General features: G+C 34.6%; 1 protein-coding gene across 1 annotated transcript in view; it reads right to left on the reverse strand.

The window, feature by feature from the left end:
* KLHL20 (kelch like family member 20) overlaps positions 1 to 17,566 on the reverse strand; it is a 64,048-nt gene that overhangs the window by 4,169 nt on the left and 42,313 nt on the right. Inside the window, exons 6-11 of the mRNA XM_051998926.1 lie at positions 16,580 to 16,695; positions 11,269 to 11,452; positions 7,520 to 7,663; positions 6,106 to 6,239; positions 4,818 to 5,026; positions 970 to 1,076 (exon numbers count right to left, since the gene is read on the reverse strand). Coding sequence (XP_051854886.1) covers positions 970 to 1,076; positions 4,818 to 5,026; positions 6,106 to 6,239; positions 7,520 to 7,663; positions 11,269 to 11,452; positions 16,580 to 16,695 — 894 coding nt within the window. The remainder of the gene's footprint in view (positions 1 to 969; positions 1,077 to 4,817; positions 5,027 to 6,105; positions 6,240 to 7,519; positions 7,664 to 11,268; positions 11,453 to 16,579; positions 16,696 to 17,566) is intronic.

Consider the following 17,566-nt stretch of genomic DNA (forward strand, 5'->3'; position numbering starts at 1 on the left):
TATTAGGCATATCATAGAAGCAAGTCATTTTACCCAAGCATCAGTTTTCTCATCTATAAAATGCTATAGTAATAATTGCACTGACTTCATAGGTAGAAAGTATTTTAGAAAGGGTTCTCTTTTTTAAAATACATGTTGTGCATAGGGGCATAGAATTAAATAGCAGAATAAATGCAAAAAATTGGTTAACTTCCCAAATAGTCCTTATCTACTATTTCCTTCTAGAATTAAGATCCATAATGAAAAGAAATACTTTACAGGAAGAAAAAGCAGATTATTTAAGCTTGTGTCTTTATTTCCCCATCTGTAAAAACAGTACTAGATTGGGGAGTTAGGAGATCTGGTTTCTATTTTCAAATCATTTAATTTTTTTGCATCTCAGTTTTTTCAACTATAAAACAAGCAAATTGAATTAGAGGATCTCATAGCTCTACAACTGTAATTGTGTGTGTGTGTATTTTAGTTATAAAATGACAAGTTATAAGCTGATATGAGTATACGTGACAGTTATCTGAATGCTTTGGCAAAATGGCATCAATTTAGATTCAAGGCAGTATTACTACTGCAATTACTGAACAATTTTGGATATCTTTCTGTGACTACAGTCACCACTACAGAGAAGCAAATAGCTGAAGAACAAATGTCAGGAATTAAATCGATATCAAAAAATTTTCTAACTGAAAAGGTTAAGAAATGGCTGCCCCAAATAACATAAAAATATAAGAAATTTTAAAGTTGAATTAAGTATCAAAGTTAAAGTTAGATTAAACCATTTCATTTCAATAGGCATTCAGGCCAAATCAAATTGAATGCTATGTTAATAGTTTCTTTCCAATGAACTGCAAAGAGAACAAGTTCTTGACTCAATTATAATTTCAGATAATTTCAGATCGTGTTATCTTATATACATATAATGGTCCAAGTTTGTGAATGAAAAAGATGTTTTTTTCAGTATAGCTTAAAGATTACCTCCATGTGTTAGCATCAGGGTCAAAGACTTCAATTGTCTTCAAATATGTTGTACCATCAAAACCTCCTACTGCCATAAGTTGTCCGTTTACTACTGCAAGGCCGACCTATAGGGCAAAAACATATAATTTGAAAGCCTGAGATACATAAATATCAATTATTATGCTTTTTATTAACTCATGTTCAATAAGAGGCAGCACTGAAAAGTAGGCTGACCTTTAAGTCAGAAAGATGTGAGTTCAAGTCTTTCCTCTGATCTGTACACTCTATATGATCATTGTTAAATTTAACCTCAGTATCATGCAACATTCAAAGAGTATAAATGTGTTGCAATAGTATTGGCATGGGGACTTTCTTTATCTGAAATTTCCTAACTGATGAAATCTCAGGCTTGGATTAAAAAATACTGTTCAAATTCACTTGAATCCCTACACCCACATACAGAAGTTTTCAGTTAAATTATATATAAATAGAAAAGGAAATGGCTAAGTCCACAACTTGGTAAATGACCAAATCTACAAAATTATATTTATTTAAAAGTCAGAAAAAGTCAACTCCCAAAACATTTATTAATATTTAAATGGAATAAAATAATTTAATATAAGAATATTTAGGAATCACATTCAACTGAGGATAGTAATGACATCAAAAAGAAGAGAAAAGCTGCAGAGCATCTAGAGAATGGCAACTAGGACGGTAAAGGACCTTGAGTACATGCCATCTAAGGACTGGCTGAATAAACTGGAGTTAATTATTCTGAAGCAGAAAAGATTGGAGTAGGGGATTAACAGTTATCTTTAAGTATTTGATGGGATGACATATAGAAGGATTTGATTTATTCTGAAAGTTACAATGAGGCAAATTTAGATTTGAGTAAATTATTCAGCTCTCCAAAATGGATAGGGAGGTCTTTCATCACTGGAATGCTGTAAGTTGAGGCTGAATGACCACTTTTTATTTATGCTGTAGGAAAAAATTATTTTTGGGAAGTACGGTTTGCATTAAATAGCTGCTGAGAATATTTTCAGTTCTGAAATTTTCTGAATTGAAGTTAAAATACTGTTCATTAGTTATTGGTAATATGAATTGATAGCTGATATTTCTACTCTATTATGTTTTGGCCATGTGGATATTTTAATTTATTATTAATGCAAATTAGTATTTGCTCTTTTTCACTTAAAACAACTTTTTTCTTTCTTTCTGTTATCCTCCTTCTTCTCTGCCCTGACCATTCTGAAGCAACCTTTCCTGGCTAATGTCCCTTCTGGACAATGATTCCCTGTTCCTACTCTTCTTGAGGGAAACCACAATTTCTTGTGCTGTCTGACTTTTAGGCCCACTTGCCTTGATTTGTGGAGTGTCACCTATCCTGCAGGAAAGACACCCTGATTTAGGTCTTTTCATCTATCCTGCATCTAAGTTCTTTTTATATGTTATTCCCTTAGATATTTTCCTCTTCTGGGCTTGCACCACCAACTGCCTACTAGAAACTTTGAAATGGATATTCCAGACACATTTCAAACTTAACATGTTCAAGACAGAATTCATTATCTTTTCTCCAAAAACTATTTCTCTTCCAAACTTTCCCATATCTTTTGAAGGCACCATCATTCTTTGTTGTTATGATTCTTACAAGATGCTAAGTCAATGGAATTGATAGGCACTCCAGGAGATTCACAAGTCCAGGAGATTCGCAAGTCAGGAAGGACAAGCCCACTAACCCACAAGCCCATTCTCAGAGGAGGAGTCAACTTTAGAGTTCACACCTTTAAGAGATCATATATAAGGAGCTCCCACAAGCCAACTAGAGACTTTTGGGAGATTGAGAAGCCAGGATTCAGTTGGGCAGAATAAAGGATTCAGAGAGAGCTAGAGGCAGAAGCTGGAAGAGCTAAAAGATTAGCAACAAGAGCTCTTGGAACCAAGGAGAGAGATAGGCCTCTACGAAAGTTAACTGGGCTATTTTGAAGGAGACAATAAAGGATCTGAACTTTTAACAGCTGGCTGCATTTGAGGTGATTATTACTTTGAACTGAAACTAAGGCTACCTCCAGAAGCTTCCCAAGAAACTTGCTACCAGAGAACGATTATAATTTAGAGAAGAGAACATTACACTTTGTCTCCCAGGTTTGCAATTATTTGGCATCTTTATCAATTCCTCTCCTTCCCTGTACATGTTGCTTTTTAGTCTAAGATGCTAAATCTTGCAATTTTTTCCCACATTAACATGTGTTATACCTGAAGCATTCTCACTTGCTATAGCCACATCTCTAGTCCAGGCTATCATCCTGACATGAATTATTGCAGCGGTCTCCTCACTGGTCTCCCTGCCTCATTCTCTCTTTTATCCAACTCATCCTCCACATATCTATCAATGTGATTTTTCTAAAGGGCAGGTCTGACCACACCACTTCCCTACTCAGTCAAGTTTAATTGCTCTCTCTTGCTTCTAGGATCCTCTACCTGACATTTAAATCTCCTCATAATCTGGTCCAAATCTGTAATACCTTTATTATATATTATTTCCTTTTCTACAGTCTATGGTTTAACTAAATTGACCATTTTGCTGTCCCTCACAATATACCCCTCTCTCCCACCTCTGGCTTTGTATTTGCCATTTCTCATACTTGGAATTCACTTTCTCTTCACCTATATCTTTTAAAATACTTTGTTCCGTCAAGAATCAGCCTGAGCTTTACCTTCTATATGAAGTCTTTCCTGATCTCCATCCCCACACACAAGTAGTGTCCCTCCTCCTCAAACTATCTTGTATTTGTCTTGAATATGTTTTGTGCATACAAGCGCACCCATTCATCCAAATACATACTGTGTCCCAGGAAAATATGAGCTCTAATCAAGGCACGGGACATAGTAGGTGCTTAATAAATACTTTTTAATTAACTAGGAGGATTTATGATAGTGGGAAGATACTAATTTCTACCTTAATAATATCTGGATTTGCACAGCTATTTCAGATGCACTTTTATACATACTATTCTACCACATCAGAAGTGCAGTGGATACTATGCTGGACCAATATGATCTCAGATAGTTATTTAGTTCTGTGACTCTGGGCAAATTACTTAACTGCTGTCTTCTTCAGTTTTCTCAACTGTAAAATGAGGCTAATATAGCACTAACCTCAAAAGGTTGTTAGGAGGATTCAATGAGATAATATTTACAAAGTCCTAAGTATAATGTCTAGCACATAGCAGGAATATAATAAATACTTAGTCCCTTCCCATCCTCTTTGAAGTATGGTACTAAAAAATGTACTGAAAATACACTATTAGTCCCCTCTGTCTATGCTATGTCTTGCTCAGTAAATCTCTCAAGCCAACCTAATCTGGACCTATATCCTGATATAGAGTGGAATAAAATTGACTCCTGGAGATGGGTGTTATCTTGTATTTGCCTTTTGTTGACTCAGTCATAGAGGCATATTTTGCTATAATGGTTACAGACAGAATTGGGGTGGGAGAAAGAAGCAGTTGAAGATTGTTACAGAGTGGGAAAAGATACAAAATATTTAAAAATAAACTCAATTTTTAAACTGTGATATGATTCAATAACAGAAGTTTTAACTGGTGACAAAAGTACACAAAAGTTTCATTTTAAGAACTGACACATTGAAAAAAATTATCCTCTGTGCACAAGAGGTAGATTTAGACAAAAAAAATCTGCAGTAAATTAAGTAATTAGTTAACAGCAGTCCATAGCTTTCATTCTACTGCAATGTACTTTAAAGACCACATTTTTCCAACAGAATGAATATTTCCCTGATAATTCCCTTTAACAAGCTCCCAACAAAAAGAAGCCATTCAGGTCTCTTGTACTCTGGTACTTACTCCACTTCGGCGGGATGTCATGGCCACCACTGGAGACCACTGGTTGGTTCTAGGGTTGTATCTCTCAGCACTGCTGAGCTCGGTGGTGTCATCCCTGCCTCCTACAGCATAGATCATGTCTTGATACACTGCACAGCCGAGGTGTTTCCGACGAGTCCCCATAGGGGCTATTGTGTGCCAGCGATTTTCCTGGGGGTTGTAGCGCTCCACTGCAGGGGAAATAAAATCATTAAGGGATTCTCAAAGTATTTCCATAGTTTCAGTAAATACTGTCAGTGGAACTTTAATAAGCCTGGATCACTGTGACTTCAATGCCTCATAGTTTTAAATAAGACAAATTTTAATAGGCAGCCTGGATATTAGCTTCCTTCTATGTCACAATTTAAAATATAGCCAATCACTTACTATCAGTCTTACTCTCCATACTAAGAAAGATAGAAAATAATAATAGGCTCAGGCAAAATGTTCACTTTGTCTAGAACTGGTAATGATTAAAATCACTATTCCCATTAACATTAGGGAATCTGTTTACTTGGACATGATATGAAGAACAGATTAATACAAGACATTTCTTTGGAAATGTGACCATGTTAGAGAAATTGTCCTTCTTGTTTTCCATAGTTGTCTAATAGCTTGGAAAGAAAAGAAGGAACACTTTTGGTATAGCTTAGAAGGCTAAAAACTGTAGAACAATTTAGGGAAAAGGCAAAGGTTAGACTACGTCAATCTATCTAGACCAGGGGTCCTCAACTACCTCCTGTGGGCCAGATGCGGCAGTTGAGGATGTTTATCCCCCTCACCCAGGGCTATGAAGTTTCTTTATTTAAAGGCCCACAAAACAAAGTTTTTGTTTTTACTATAATCCGGTCCTCCAACAGTCTGAGGGACAGTGAACTGGCCCCCTATTTAAAAAGTTTGAGGACCCCTGATCTAGACCCTATTCAGTGTCTAGATGATAACATTTACTCTTTTTATTTTAAAATAAGGGGAGAAAATTATAGTAATTTTTTTGCACAGCTCTGCCTGAAACAGTCAGGTGGTATAGTGGGCCTGGAGACAGGAAGATTAAGTCACTTAATGTTTGTCTTAGATGTGTAAGATGGGAATAATAATAGTACTTTCAGCCTTGGAATTGTTGGAAGGATGAAATGAGGCAAGTGTTAAGTACTTAACACAGTGCCTGGCCCACAGTAAGTGCTGTTGGCTACTGTTAACATAATTAGTGGTTTGACATATTGGGATCTTTTTCATGTTTTTGGGAGGCAGTCAAATCTTAGAAAGGACTAACCTGTATTGAGTGGAGATGTCCCATCAGAACCACCCACAGCATATAAAAATCCTCCTAATACAGCCACTGCTACTCCGAGCCTCCTGGTGCTCATGGAAGCTACTCGAGTCCACTTATTCTCCTTTGGGTCATATCTGTAGTAAGAAAATGTAAAGCCTGGGTACATTTTCTAATTAGGAGACAACTTTTTTTGCAGGACCTATATTACACCAAAGATCTTTGAAGATATAATTTTGCTTATTGACAAATGCAATGAAACTGTCAACATTTTAATTAACTGTAAAGGAAAAATCCTGTGGATTTATGTCACAGTCAGAATGAAATATAAGTAGAAAATGTTGAAAATTCAGAATCTAAGGCAGCTAAATAGTACTGGAGATATAACATGAGGCCTGGAGAATTGAGTTTAAATGTGACCCTAGATACTTACTAGCTATGTGACCCTGGGCAAGTCACTTTATCTTGTTTGCCTCAGTTTCCTTCTCTGTAAAATAATCTGGAGAAGAAAATGGCAAACTATTTGCCAAGTATTTTTGCCAAGAAAATCCCAAATGGGTCCTGAAGAGTCAAATATGACTGAAACGAATGGACACATACACAGACACAAATACAAAACACAATTGTTTATAAGGCAGGATAGTGAGTTATAAATGGGAATAGCAAATTTAGCCTCAGATCTTGAAGAAAGGACATACCATATATAAATATAAAAATAAAAATAAAATAAAATATCCATATAAAGATCTCTTAAAAAGAGAATATATAAATAAGTGCTAGCTAACGTGGAAATACTACACACACACACACACACACACACACACACACACACACACACACACAGAGTGTAGAGTGAATGACAAGACTGGTTAACTGGGGGAAGAGAATGCTGTTTAACAGATTTCTTTTAATGATCCCCAAGTTTCTTTCTGAAATAAAGATCCATTTTTAAAACCCCAGCATTCTTTTGTTATTTTTATATGGTTGTGAATCATGGAATACTATAGTCTCTGAACAAATGAAATTAAGAATTTTCCTAAATAAAACGGAAGGGGCAAATGATGGGTATCAACACATTAAAAAAAAAAGAATCACAAAGAAGTGGTACAAAAAATGCCAGAAGAGAAATGTATGAATGAAAAGAAAGATGGGCTGATCAGATGGTAAGAATGAAGGATAAATAATGGACACTTAATAGGCTCCACTAGAATTGGATTAAATAATAGTAGAATTTTAGAATTCCAAATCAATACCTATTAGCTTTTTTAAAAAAGATCTCTATAGTTCTTTCTACTCAGAAACTTATTTTATTTTATAATGTGAGTAGAGACAATTTTGCTTTTTCTTTGTATTAAAAGGCCCAAGCCTGACACATAGTAAGCACTTAATAAAGGATTAATTTAAAAAAAAAAATCACCTCTCAACAATATTGAGACAAGAGACGCCATCTTGTCCACCCACAGCATACAGATACCCTCCAAGAACTGCTACTCCAACGCTAGTCCTGCAGGTGCTGGTAGGAGCCACATCACTGCTCCACTGATTTGTTTTTGGGTCATATCTGTCAAGAATAAATCAATGGTTGAGTTTAGTTTACCCTGCATATACAGGAAATCTCAGATTAATTTACAAATTCTTGTCAAAGGGGATACATATGTCATATATTTTTCCCTATCTTATGTCTAAAACAATGTTCATTGGGAAATCCAATTTTATTAATTATTTCTGGAAACTTAGAACAATTCAGAGTTTACATTTCTAAATATGGATAATAACAGATAACATTTATATTGTACTTTAAGTTTAGCAGATGTTTTTATCTCACTGGGTATACTGGATTATTCTACATTATAATGTAGGAGAGGACTGAGTTGTGTAGTGCATAGGATGCTAGACTTGGAGTCAGTAACACCTGAGTTCAAATTCTCTCTTGGACACTTACTAGTTATGTGACCATGGGGAAATTATTCAATCTATTAGTCTCAGTTTGCACATTTGTAAAATGGAGATAATAAAAGCACTTACCTCACAGGGTTGTTGTAAGGATCAAATAAATTAATAAAAATGAGATAATGCAAGTCTGAAAATGTTACACAAATATTAGTTATCATGTGGAAAGGCCTTAGGGGAGAAAAAAAGTCAAAAATTATTCTGAGGTTTTAAGCATGAACAACTAGCAAAGTTGTGATGAAGTTAACAGAAGGAAGAAAAGCAAGAAAAGGAGATTTTAGGGGAAAGTAATTAATTTAATTTTATATATAATGAGTTTAGATATAAATAGAAATCTTTAGAAGATAGCTGCAAATGTGAGTATGACATGCGACAGAAGTAGGAATTGTAGATATAAGATATGCAACTTATTCACAAAGAGCTGAATGGATAAGATTGAGACTAGAACTTTTGAGTAATATCTACAATAAGAAGATAAAAAAGAGGAAAAGCCACCAAGAAAGATAGATGGAATGTATTTGGCATAGAATTATAATCAAAATGATTCTTCATAAATAATGTAGTTTCTCAGGTGTTTGCTTTTGTAAAGGAGTAGGGATTAAATAACTTATCCAGGGTCATATAGCTAGTAAGGTTAAATGTCTGAAGCTAGATTTGAACTCAGGTCCTCCTGATTTCAGTACTCATGTCTGTATCATCTAGGGGCCCCCTGCTTTTGTAGATGACATGTTGACAGCAACCAGACATGGTATCACATAGCTTCCTAAAAAGGTCTATAAATACTCTAAAGCGTTTTCCTAATTAGCCATATGAGGAAAACCAACTGCATGAAAAAAGCCTATTGTTCAGACTATAAAATGTTGTGGTAGAATCTATACAGCTTTTCTACCACTATAGAGATCCTGTATAATACAAATGAGTTGGGCTTAACACTGAATAGGAACAGAACAGGTTGAACTGCCTTTGGGATACTGGAGAATCTTTTCAATATTCCCCAAGCTCTTCCCTGAAACTAAGACTCATTTTTTTTTAATGTCAACTTTTTTTCAAGTAGTGTTATATGGTTGTGAGTAATGGAATATTAGTCTCTAAAAAACTTTACAAAACTAACCAAATAAAGGAGGAATGAAGAGGCATATGATGTGTATGAGCAGACTGCAACACATTACAAACAAAAAATTTGTAATTCCTCACACTTGCAAAGGAAAATTACAAAGGATATTAAAAGAGAAATAAATGACTAAAAAAAGATGGGTTGGTGACAAGGTCAAGGTGAGGGATAACCATGGAGAGCTCATATGTTGTGGGCTAAAATGTTTTCATTTATTTCATTCATTTCATCTAGCACACTGGATCATTCCCCATGGTAAAGGTATGAAAGGATATGGAAAAGATTCATATAGGATAGGTAGACATGGTTGGTTGTAATTGGTGTGTCATTGAAAGAAATGTTCACATTGATAATGGATGCATTTAAGTATTGTATAGAATCAGTTCTCAAAGTCAAATCTTAAAATGCAAATTTGCTGCAATGAGACTGATATATTAGGGAACATTTTTGAGCACAATGTGAATTTCAAGTTTGCTTCTATACAATTTCTTCTTCACTTTTTCCAGAAAAACTATGCCACTTCACAGTAAGATAAAAACAACCAACCATTTTTCTGGTACTCACTTCCACAAGCAAATTTCAGGGCTTTGTCAAGGTAAAGTGCTATCCATATTTATTGTGTATCTTCTGATGCAGAAGGATCAGAAGGACTGGTTTAAGCTCCTCCTCCTTTCAGTGGTCTGTAGTTGTAGTCTACCCAACTTGTGCAAGACTTCTATCAGCCTGCATCCTGTGGAAACCAGGGTACAGGCCAAACAGTAGCCTGAAGCTGTAGATGCTACTAGTATTTATTTATTTCTTAAGCATTTAAGATGTATGAAACCATGCTACTATTTTTATTAACTTACTATCTTTTCTGTGAAGCACTGACAAAGTTTTTGAGTGTTGTACTCCAATTTCATTTTTCCAATAAGCCCTTCAGTTTTTATTGTGATTTTGTATAGTGAAGTACTTTTTGAGAACAAATGCTTGTTTGTAGGTGGAGGGAAAGGAAATAAAAAAGAAAAGTAAAAGAAAAGATGGTAAGAAAGAATGTGCAAAAGAGTAATATTACATTGATCATGAGAAAAAGTGAAAGAGCTAACTTTGTTAAGTAGAATGGTTTACTACTTTGAGATAGGATGGAAGAAGAATAGAAAGGGAAAGAATTAAATGAGATGGCTTTGATATTTTCCATACCTAATAAATACTATTAACATGATTTGGGGTTTGAGTAGAGTAGAAAATTATAACGTATTCATTGTAGGGACTAAAGAGAGGGAGGGAAGGCACTATTTTATTTTTTGCTTCTCCATCTCTAGTTCCTAGCACATAAGTGGCAGTTGAAGTGGCAGTGATAATTCAGATGGATCCCATCAACAAGTCTTCCTGATTTAATCCTGGATATCTATGTCCTCCAAGAATGAACAGAAAAAGCAGAGCTGGTAGAGGTGACTGAGGGTTGGCAACTGGTAGAAAGTGAAGAGGCAAAAGATTCAAAAATGATTAACAAAAGCATTGTTGAAATGAGACATCAGGGCAAGTGAAACCAGAAAAGAGTTGATAGAACTTGATGAACAGGATAAAGAGATAAAGGTCTAGAAGATGCAATGAGAGCAAATAATAGGTTTAAGAAAAATGAGGGACCGTGACTGCATGTACACAGAAAGTTGTGGTCACAAAGTGGAATTTCAGAGTTCACGATTTTAAAGACCAATTAATGGTTGTTCACAAAAATTTAGTGATTTCAAAATGACAGGAATAATGCTAGAGTAATACTGTTACATCTTTTACCTAAATTCATGTAAAGACAGAAAGCCTTCATATGAAATATGTGATATTATCAGCAAGATGGTGCAGTGAATAAAGTACTAGGCATAGAATCAGGAGACCTGAGTTCACATCTGGCCTCAGACATTTATGAGCTGTATGATCCTGGGAAAATGACTTCACCTCTGCTCTCAGTTTCTTCAACCATTAAAATAGGCCTCTCAGGGTTGCAATGGGGCTCAAATGAAATAATAACTATAAAATGCTTTGCCCAAGGCCTGGCACAGAGTAAGTGCTATATAAATGTTAGTTATTGTTATTATTGTTAATAGAGGGGAAAAATTGCTTCCACTTACCTTTCAACACTGTTCAGATAAGAGGATCCATCATGGCCTCCTACTGCATACAAAAGGTCATCAAGAACACTGACTCCCACTCCACAGCGGCGTTTGCTCATTGATGCTACCATTCTCCACTCATTGGTCTGTGGATCATATCGCTCTACACTAGAGATGGCGTCCCCACTACACCAGCCACCCACTGAGAGAAACAAAAGAAAAGGTGGGTCAAAAACACAGAACATATCTTAATAACAAAGAAGTCTTTAAATCTTGGCCCCATGCTAAGTTTAAATGAGAAATATCTTTTAAAAAAGATTTTTCACTATTTAAGAAATATCAAATTAAACAAAGCTTATCTTATTGGCTTTCTCACTCCCAAGTATTTTAGATATCAAAAAAGAGATTGATGTTGAAACGGGAGTAGAGAGTAAAAGCTTGTTTTTTCTTCTTTATTTTTATAAATAGGTTAATAAATATATTGGAATTTTTGTTTTAGCTTTTTAATCTTTCTTGTATTCAATATTTTGTCTCCTCTCAACATGTCATCTCATCTCTGTCCATCATGTCTAATGTGTTTTCTTCCTCACTTTCACTCTTAAGAATTTCACATTTTCTAAGGGCAGATAGGTGGCACAGTAGGTAGAGCACCAGCCGGGAAGTCAGGAGGACCTGAGTTCAAATTTGACCTCAGACACTTAACACTTCCTAGCTGTGTAACTTTGGGCAAATCTTTACCCCAATTGCCTCAGGAAAACAAACAAACAAACAAACAAACCAAAAAACCCATCATGTTTCCTTCAAACATCAGTTAAGATGCTACCTCCTTACATAAAGCCTTTTTTGAAGTTATTTTGTACTTTCTTATCTGAATATATGTTGTTGTCATCAGAAGAATATAAGCTATGTGACCTTGGGCTAATCAACTGGGACTTTAAGCTCCATTTCAGTTTCCTCATCAGTAAAATAGCAAGAGGTTGGGAATAAATTGAGATAGGGTAGATAAAATGTTTTGTAAATATAAAGCATGAATATAAAGTATTGATAATATCATTATTTTATTTTCAAAAACTAAATTAGGAAATCACATACACTAAATAGACAAAGAAAATTTTTGGGTAGAATGATAAATATTAATGTTTGAAATGCTATTTTGAGAATTATGTAGGAAGTTCCTAGAAAAAAGGAAGCCATCCAAAATCTTAAACTAATTTTGTTACTAATATCATGATTAGTAGCAATAGTGGAATTCTTTTTGCTCACCAGTCAAAGCTTCAAAAGATAAATTTGGTAAATATTAAGGTAACTATTAAAAACTGATTTCAATAGGAAGAAATGGTTCAGAATCAAATTAATACTGTTGCATAAGAACTATATTTCTAAATACTAATTTAGAAATAGAAAGTTTTAAAAAAGAGATTACTTTCCTATGGCCAAAGAAGACAAAACAGAAAATGTTGAGCACTTCCAATGCTATGTAGTGATGTTATAAGTACTGTGATATCCAAAGCAGTAGGTAATGATATAGCATACTCAGCATAGCATCCAAAAGTCACTGTCCTTGGTGCTCATCATTTAAGTTTATAGGGAATGAAATTATGGAAAAATATATCAGATAAGGTGGTAGGGGAGTCTCAAAAACGTATAATGCTATTTTATGAAAAAATTACTTCAAATGTAGCTTTGGACTATACAATTCCCCAAATTAAATGATAATGGACTTAGGATAGGAAGTTTCCTTAGAGACCCAGAGAAGAAAAGGAACTTGGCTCAGGAACATTGAACCAGTAAGGGAAAGAACTGGGATTCACACTCAGGTTCTGTCTCTAAATATGAGCTTTTTATGCCAAGTTAAGATGCTTCGTCTTTATTAATCAACCAACCAATATTTAATGAGAACTTTTTTCTGTGTCAGATATTGTTCTGGGTAATGAAGATAAAAAAGTGAGTCAGATCAGCCCTCTCAGACTGCTTACATTCTATAATAGGAGAAATAATATAGACACAGATAAGGAAATACAAAATGAAAATAAGATAGTTTTGTGAGAGTGGCACTAGCAATGAAAGGGGGAAATCTGGAAAGGTATGCATTATGTAGAAAGGGTTACTTAGGTTTAGGTATAAAGGGATCCAGGAATTCTAAAAAGGTGGATTTGAAGGGGAATGACTATTGTTTTGGGTATGTTATATGTTCATGGCACATTCAATTCAAAATGACCAAAACACAGTACATTAAAGAAGACTGGAAAACTCATGAGAGACTAGGGCTAGATATGTAGTGGGGATGGAAAGACTTTTTGAGAGTTGAGGGTTTTTATGATAAATTTGTTTTTAGTTAATGATGTAATCATCACCAGATCAGAGATAATCTCTAACTGAAGACTGGAGAAAGAAGAGTAATGGGGACAAAATGCTAGAGATGGGATGAGAGTGGTTTGAATCAGAAAATGGAATGAAGGTGATGCTATTAGGGGGTCTTAAAAGTGTATCAAAAAAAAAAAAGGAGCCTTTAGTTTATAGGAGATAAGCCATGGGGCAGATAGGTGGCAAAGAAGATAGAGTGCCAGTTCTGGAGTCAGGAGGAACTGAGTTCAAACCTGGCCACAGACATTTGATACATAGTAGGGCAAGCTACTTAACCCTGCCTGCCTTGCTTCCCATTTCCCTCCCAACTCCGCTTCTCCCCCCTGCCCCCCAAAAAAGTATTGTAATCACAGGAGATCATCTGGACAGAAATAGAAAAATTATGGAAGTGAGGTTTTGTTTAATCAATTTAGCAAGCATTTATTAAGTGCACAATCTTTATAATATATTGTTTAATCATATTTTGTGATGTTTTGTGCTGGAGCATGGTCCAGTATTTAAAACACTGGATTTGGAATTAGTAAGACCCAACTAAAACTTTTGTCTCAAATTCTTATCAAAACTGGGAGAAGTTAGATAAGGTATTTAATTTCTCATCTATAAAATGCTAATAATACTGAGTACCTCATATTGTTACTATGTGAATCAGAAGAGAAAATGTAATCAAGTGCTTTGCAAGTGATGTGAATGTCAATTGTTGCTATGTGGTTAAGAGACATGGGTTACACTTTAGGAAAGGTGGGAATGAATAGATTAACACATAAACCAGGAGTTTCAGAGAAGCAGGGTGATAGACATCAAAGAAATGAATAAGAAAGCACAATGGGATGATAATGTGTCAAGAAGGAGACTAACTAATGGCTAGTTCCTTTTTCCCAATGGTATTCTCATAATATTAAAGAAAATGAGGAGAAGGGCCCTAGGATGTTGGGTGGGTTTTCTATGGCAATTTTCATAGACAAGAGTCATACTGATTATGACCTGCCTTGGTGGACGATATGCCATGGATCCATTTGAGTATAATATTCTACTTAGTATGTTTCTATTAACCTATACCCTCACTCATTTTCTCTTGGTTCCTTTTAATCTCAAGGGAATGAGGCCTTTTTCCTTTATGGACTAATTCTGAAGCCAGAGCTTCCCATCTGTCCCAGCTCTTCAGTTACTTTATTCCTTTGATCATCCATATTGTTAGCATTTTTGTCTTTTGGCCCTTTCCCCTCAATTTACAAATATATTTAAAGTTTTCATGTTAAAAAGCAAGAATTTCCTTGACTCTGTTACTATGTAGAAATTCTACTTTTTACTGCTTAATTTTTATAAAAAATAGTCTATCCTTAATACATCCACTTCTTCATCAATCAACCAACAAACACTGTGGGCATTAAATGCCTCCTATTGGCAGGGCACTATCTTAGGAGTTGGTATTCAGACAAAAAGGGGCAAAAAATTATCCCTGCTCAAAGGTTTACATTGTATTGTGTTAAGACAATATGTACATGTAATATACTTAATATACATGTAATAAATAATACACATATGTAATATGTACATGCATATATTTATGTGCAGAATGCTAATGGAGTTTAAATAGTAAGTTAATGTAAGGTAGCTAAATATAAAGTAATTAAGAAACAATGGCACAGCACTTTGGAAGGATAAAGACAGACATTATGAAGAAGGTAGAACTTGAGCTACATCTTGAAGAAAGTAAAGGATTTTATAAAGATTCAGGAGAGGAAGAAGTGGATGAAGACAGCCAATGTGAAGCCAAGGAGACAGAATGCTATGGATGAGTAAAAAAGTTTATATTTTTCCTAGTGATAGATATGGGAGCCATTTGTTACTGAGCAAGGAAATGTATGACCTGACTTGTGCTTATACACAATTCATTTGTCAATTTTTCAACATGGTAGTAGAATATGGCAAAAATAAAGATGATAGATTATTGTATCGAAGAGGAATGAAAGAATACATAAGAGATTCAGAGCTAGAAGGTAACAGAAATTACTTAACACAACTTTCTCATTTTATAGATAAAGGAATTGAAGCCTAGAGAAAGGATTTGCTTACAGCCTTAAAATGGCAGAGCTGAGATTCAAACCCAGATTTTTCAACTCCCAACTAATCTTCCTTCCATTGTGCCACAAATACAGAAGTTGCAGGGATAGATTGTTTAAATATTAGGAAAAGTTTCCTCATAATTAAAACTTTCTGGAAGTTGAATGGATTTCTTTAAGAGTAGGGAATTCCCCACAGAGGTCCTCAAGCAGAGGCAAAATGGCTTCTTGTCAGTAGAGATAATGTAAAGGAAAATCTTGTTGAGATATATGCTGTGCAATACATATACCAAAACAGAAGAGATGGCATATATTTGAGAAAAAAGAATAGCTAACAAATAAGTATGTATTGGTGTTTATTTTGCATCTAAAATAGAAAGTGCTCTAATTTCTTTGTTGAGGCAGAAATATCCCTATAATAGAGAAAGGCAACTCATTAAATTACTCAACTTAATAAAAACATCCCTTAAAAATATTCATATCTCTTGATTCAATTCTACTCACCAAACAACCTTTTGGTTTTTGTTTTCTTAAGTAAACTTACCCATCAGGTGAAAAATCAATACTATTTATAAAGCTAGGTAAAGCTCCCACAAATGCCTTCTTTAGCTATAAAAGGCATTCTAGTTCATGAATAGTTTCTTTTGAATTTGGTTTGTGTCAATTCATTACACAAAATGTGATCAACCCTACATTTCTGACATTCCAAGATGAAGCCCAGCTTATTAAGATGAAAAGCCCATCCAAGGACTTGCCCTTGCTTGAATACCTAGTCAGTTTGTTTCTTTTTGTCTAACATTACTTTCAAATCATAGACTTTTTATAAAAATGGGTACCACAGGCAGACATGCAAATACACAAACAACTAATATTTCAAAGCTAATTACACAGCCAAGAACACAAACCTGCAAATAGTACCTCTCCACACCTAATAGGCTTTCGTGGACGTGTCCTTGGTCCTTGCATCAGTGGTCGTTCTTGTGGCAATAAAAGGTAATTTTTAGCTTCATCCACCAGATCTCTGGAGAAAAAAGTTAACTTTATTTTAGAAGAATGAGTAACACTATCAACCTTTAATATGTTTAGGAATGACATTTAATGAAAAGCATCAAAGGCACATATCAAAATAAAATACCAGTTATAATCTAAGATAAGAACAATAATACAAGTCACATGAAAAATTGTGAAGTAGTTATTTTTTCATTATGAATCCTTTTTTTTTTTTTAGTTCAGCTTTAGCTTGGAATATGAACATGAACTTTTCCAAAATAAAAAGATTTAGTTTGGGACAAAAAATACCTCAACAAGAAACTAAACATGCTTGTGCTGTGTGCAACACTACTTGCCAAGTCTATATGGTTATTCTTTTTAAAAAATATACTTGGTTTTAATCAGTCAAGATCTCCCTTCTCATCCTAACCACTTCTTGACCCACAATGAGATCACAAGAAGAACAAAATCCATTGCAAATATGTAGTCAATTAAAACATATTTTCATATTGGCCTTATGCAAAAGAAATCTGATTCATTCTGCATTCTGATTCCTTCATTTCTATCAGATGTGTAGCACATTTCACTGGTAGTCTTTTGGAATCTTGGTTGGTTGTTAAGCTAATAAGAATTCAATACAATAGTAATCCATCATATAATATAACATTCATCTACTTCCCAATTTATAGATAACCCCTCAAATTCCCATTCTTTGCCACATGAAAGAAAAATATAAATATTTTTTGCAAATCCTCTGTTCTAAGATTAAGTCATTTTCTTAAGCTACCTTCTCTCTAATCGTCCCTACCCTCTTCTCCCTATTCTTTCTCTTATATTTTCTTGATGAATAAAATATATTTCTGTATTCAACTATGTGTGTCTGGTCTTTTCATCAGCAATGA

Source organism: Antechinus flavipes, chromosome 4 (genome assembly GCF_016432865.1).
Source record: "Antechinus flavipes isolate AdamAnt ecotype Samford, QLD, Australia chromosome 4, AdamAnt_v2, whole genome shotgun sequence".
In the NCBI taxonomy this organism is placed as follows: Eukaryota; Metazoa; Chordata; class Mammalia; order Dasyuromorphia; family Dasyuridae; genus Antechinus; species Antechinus flavipes.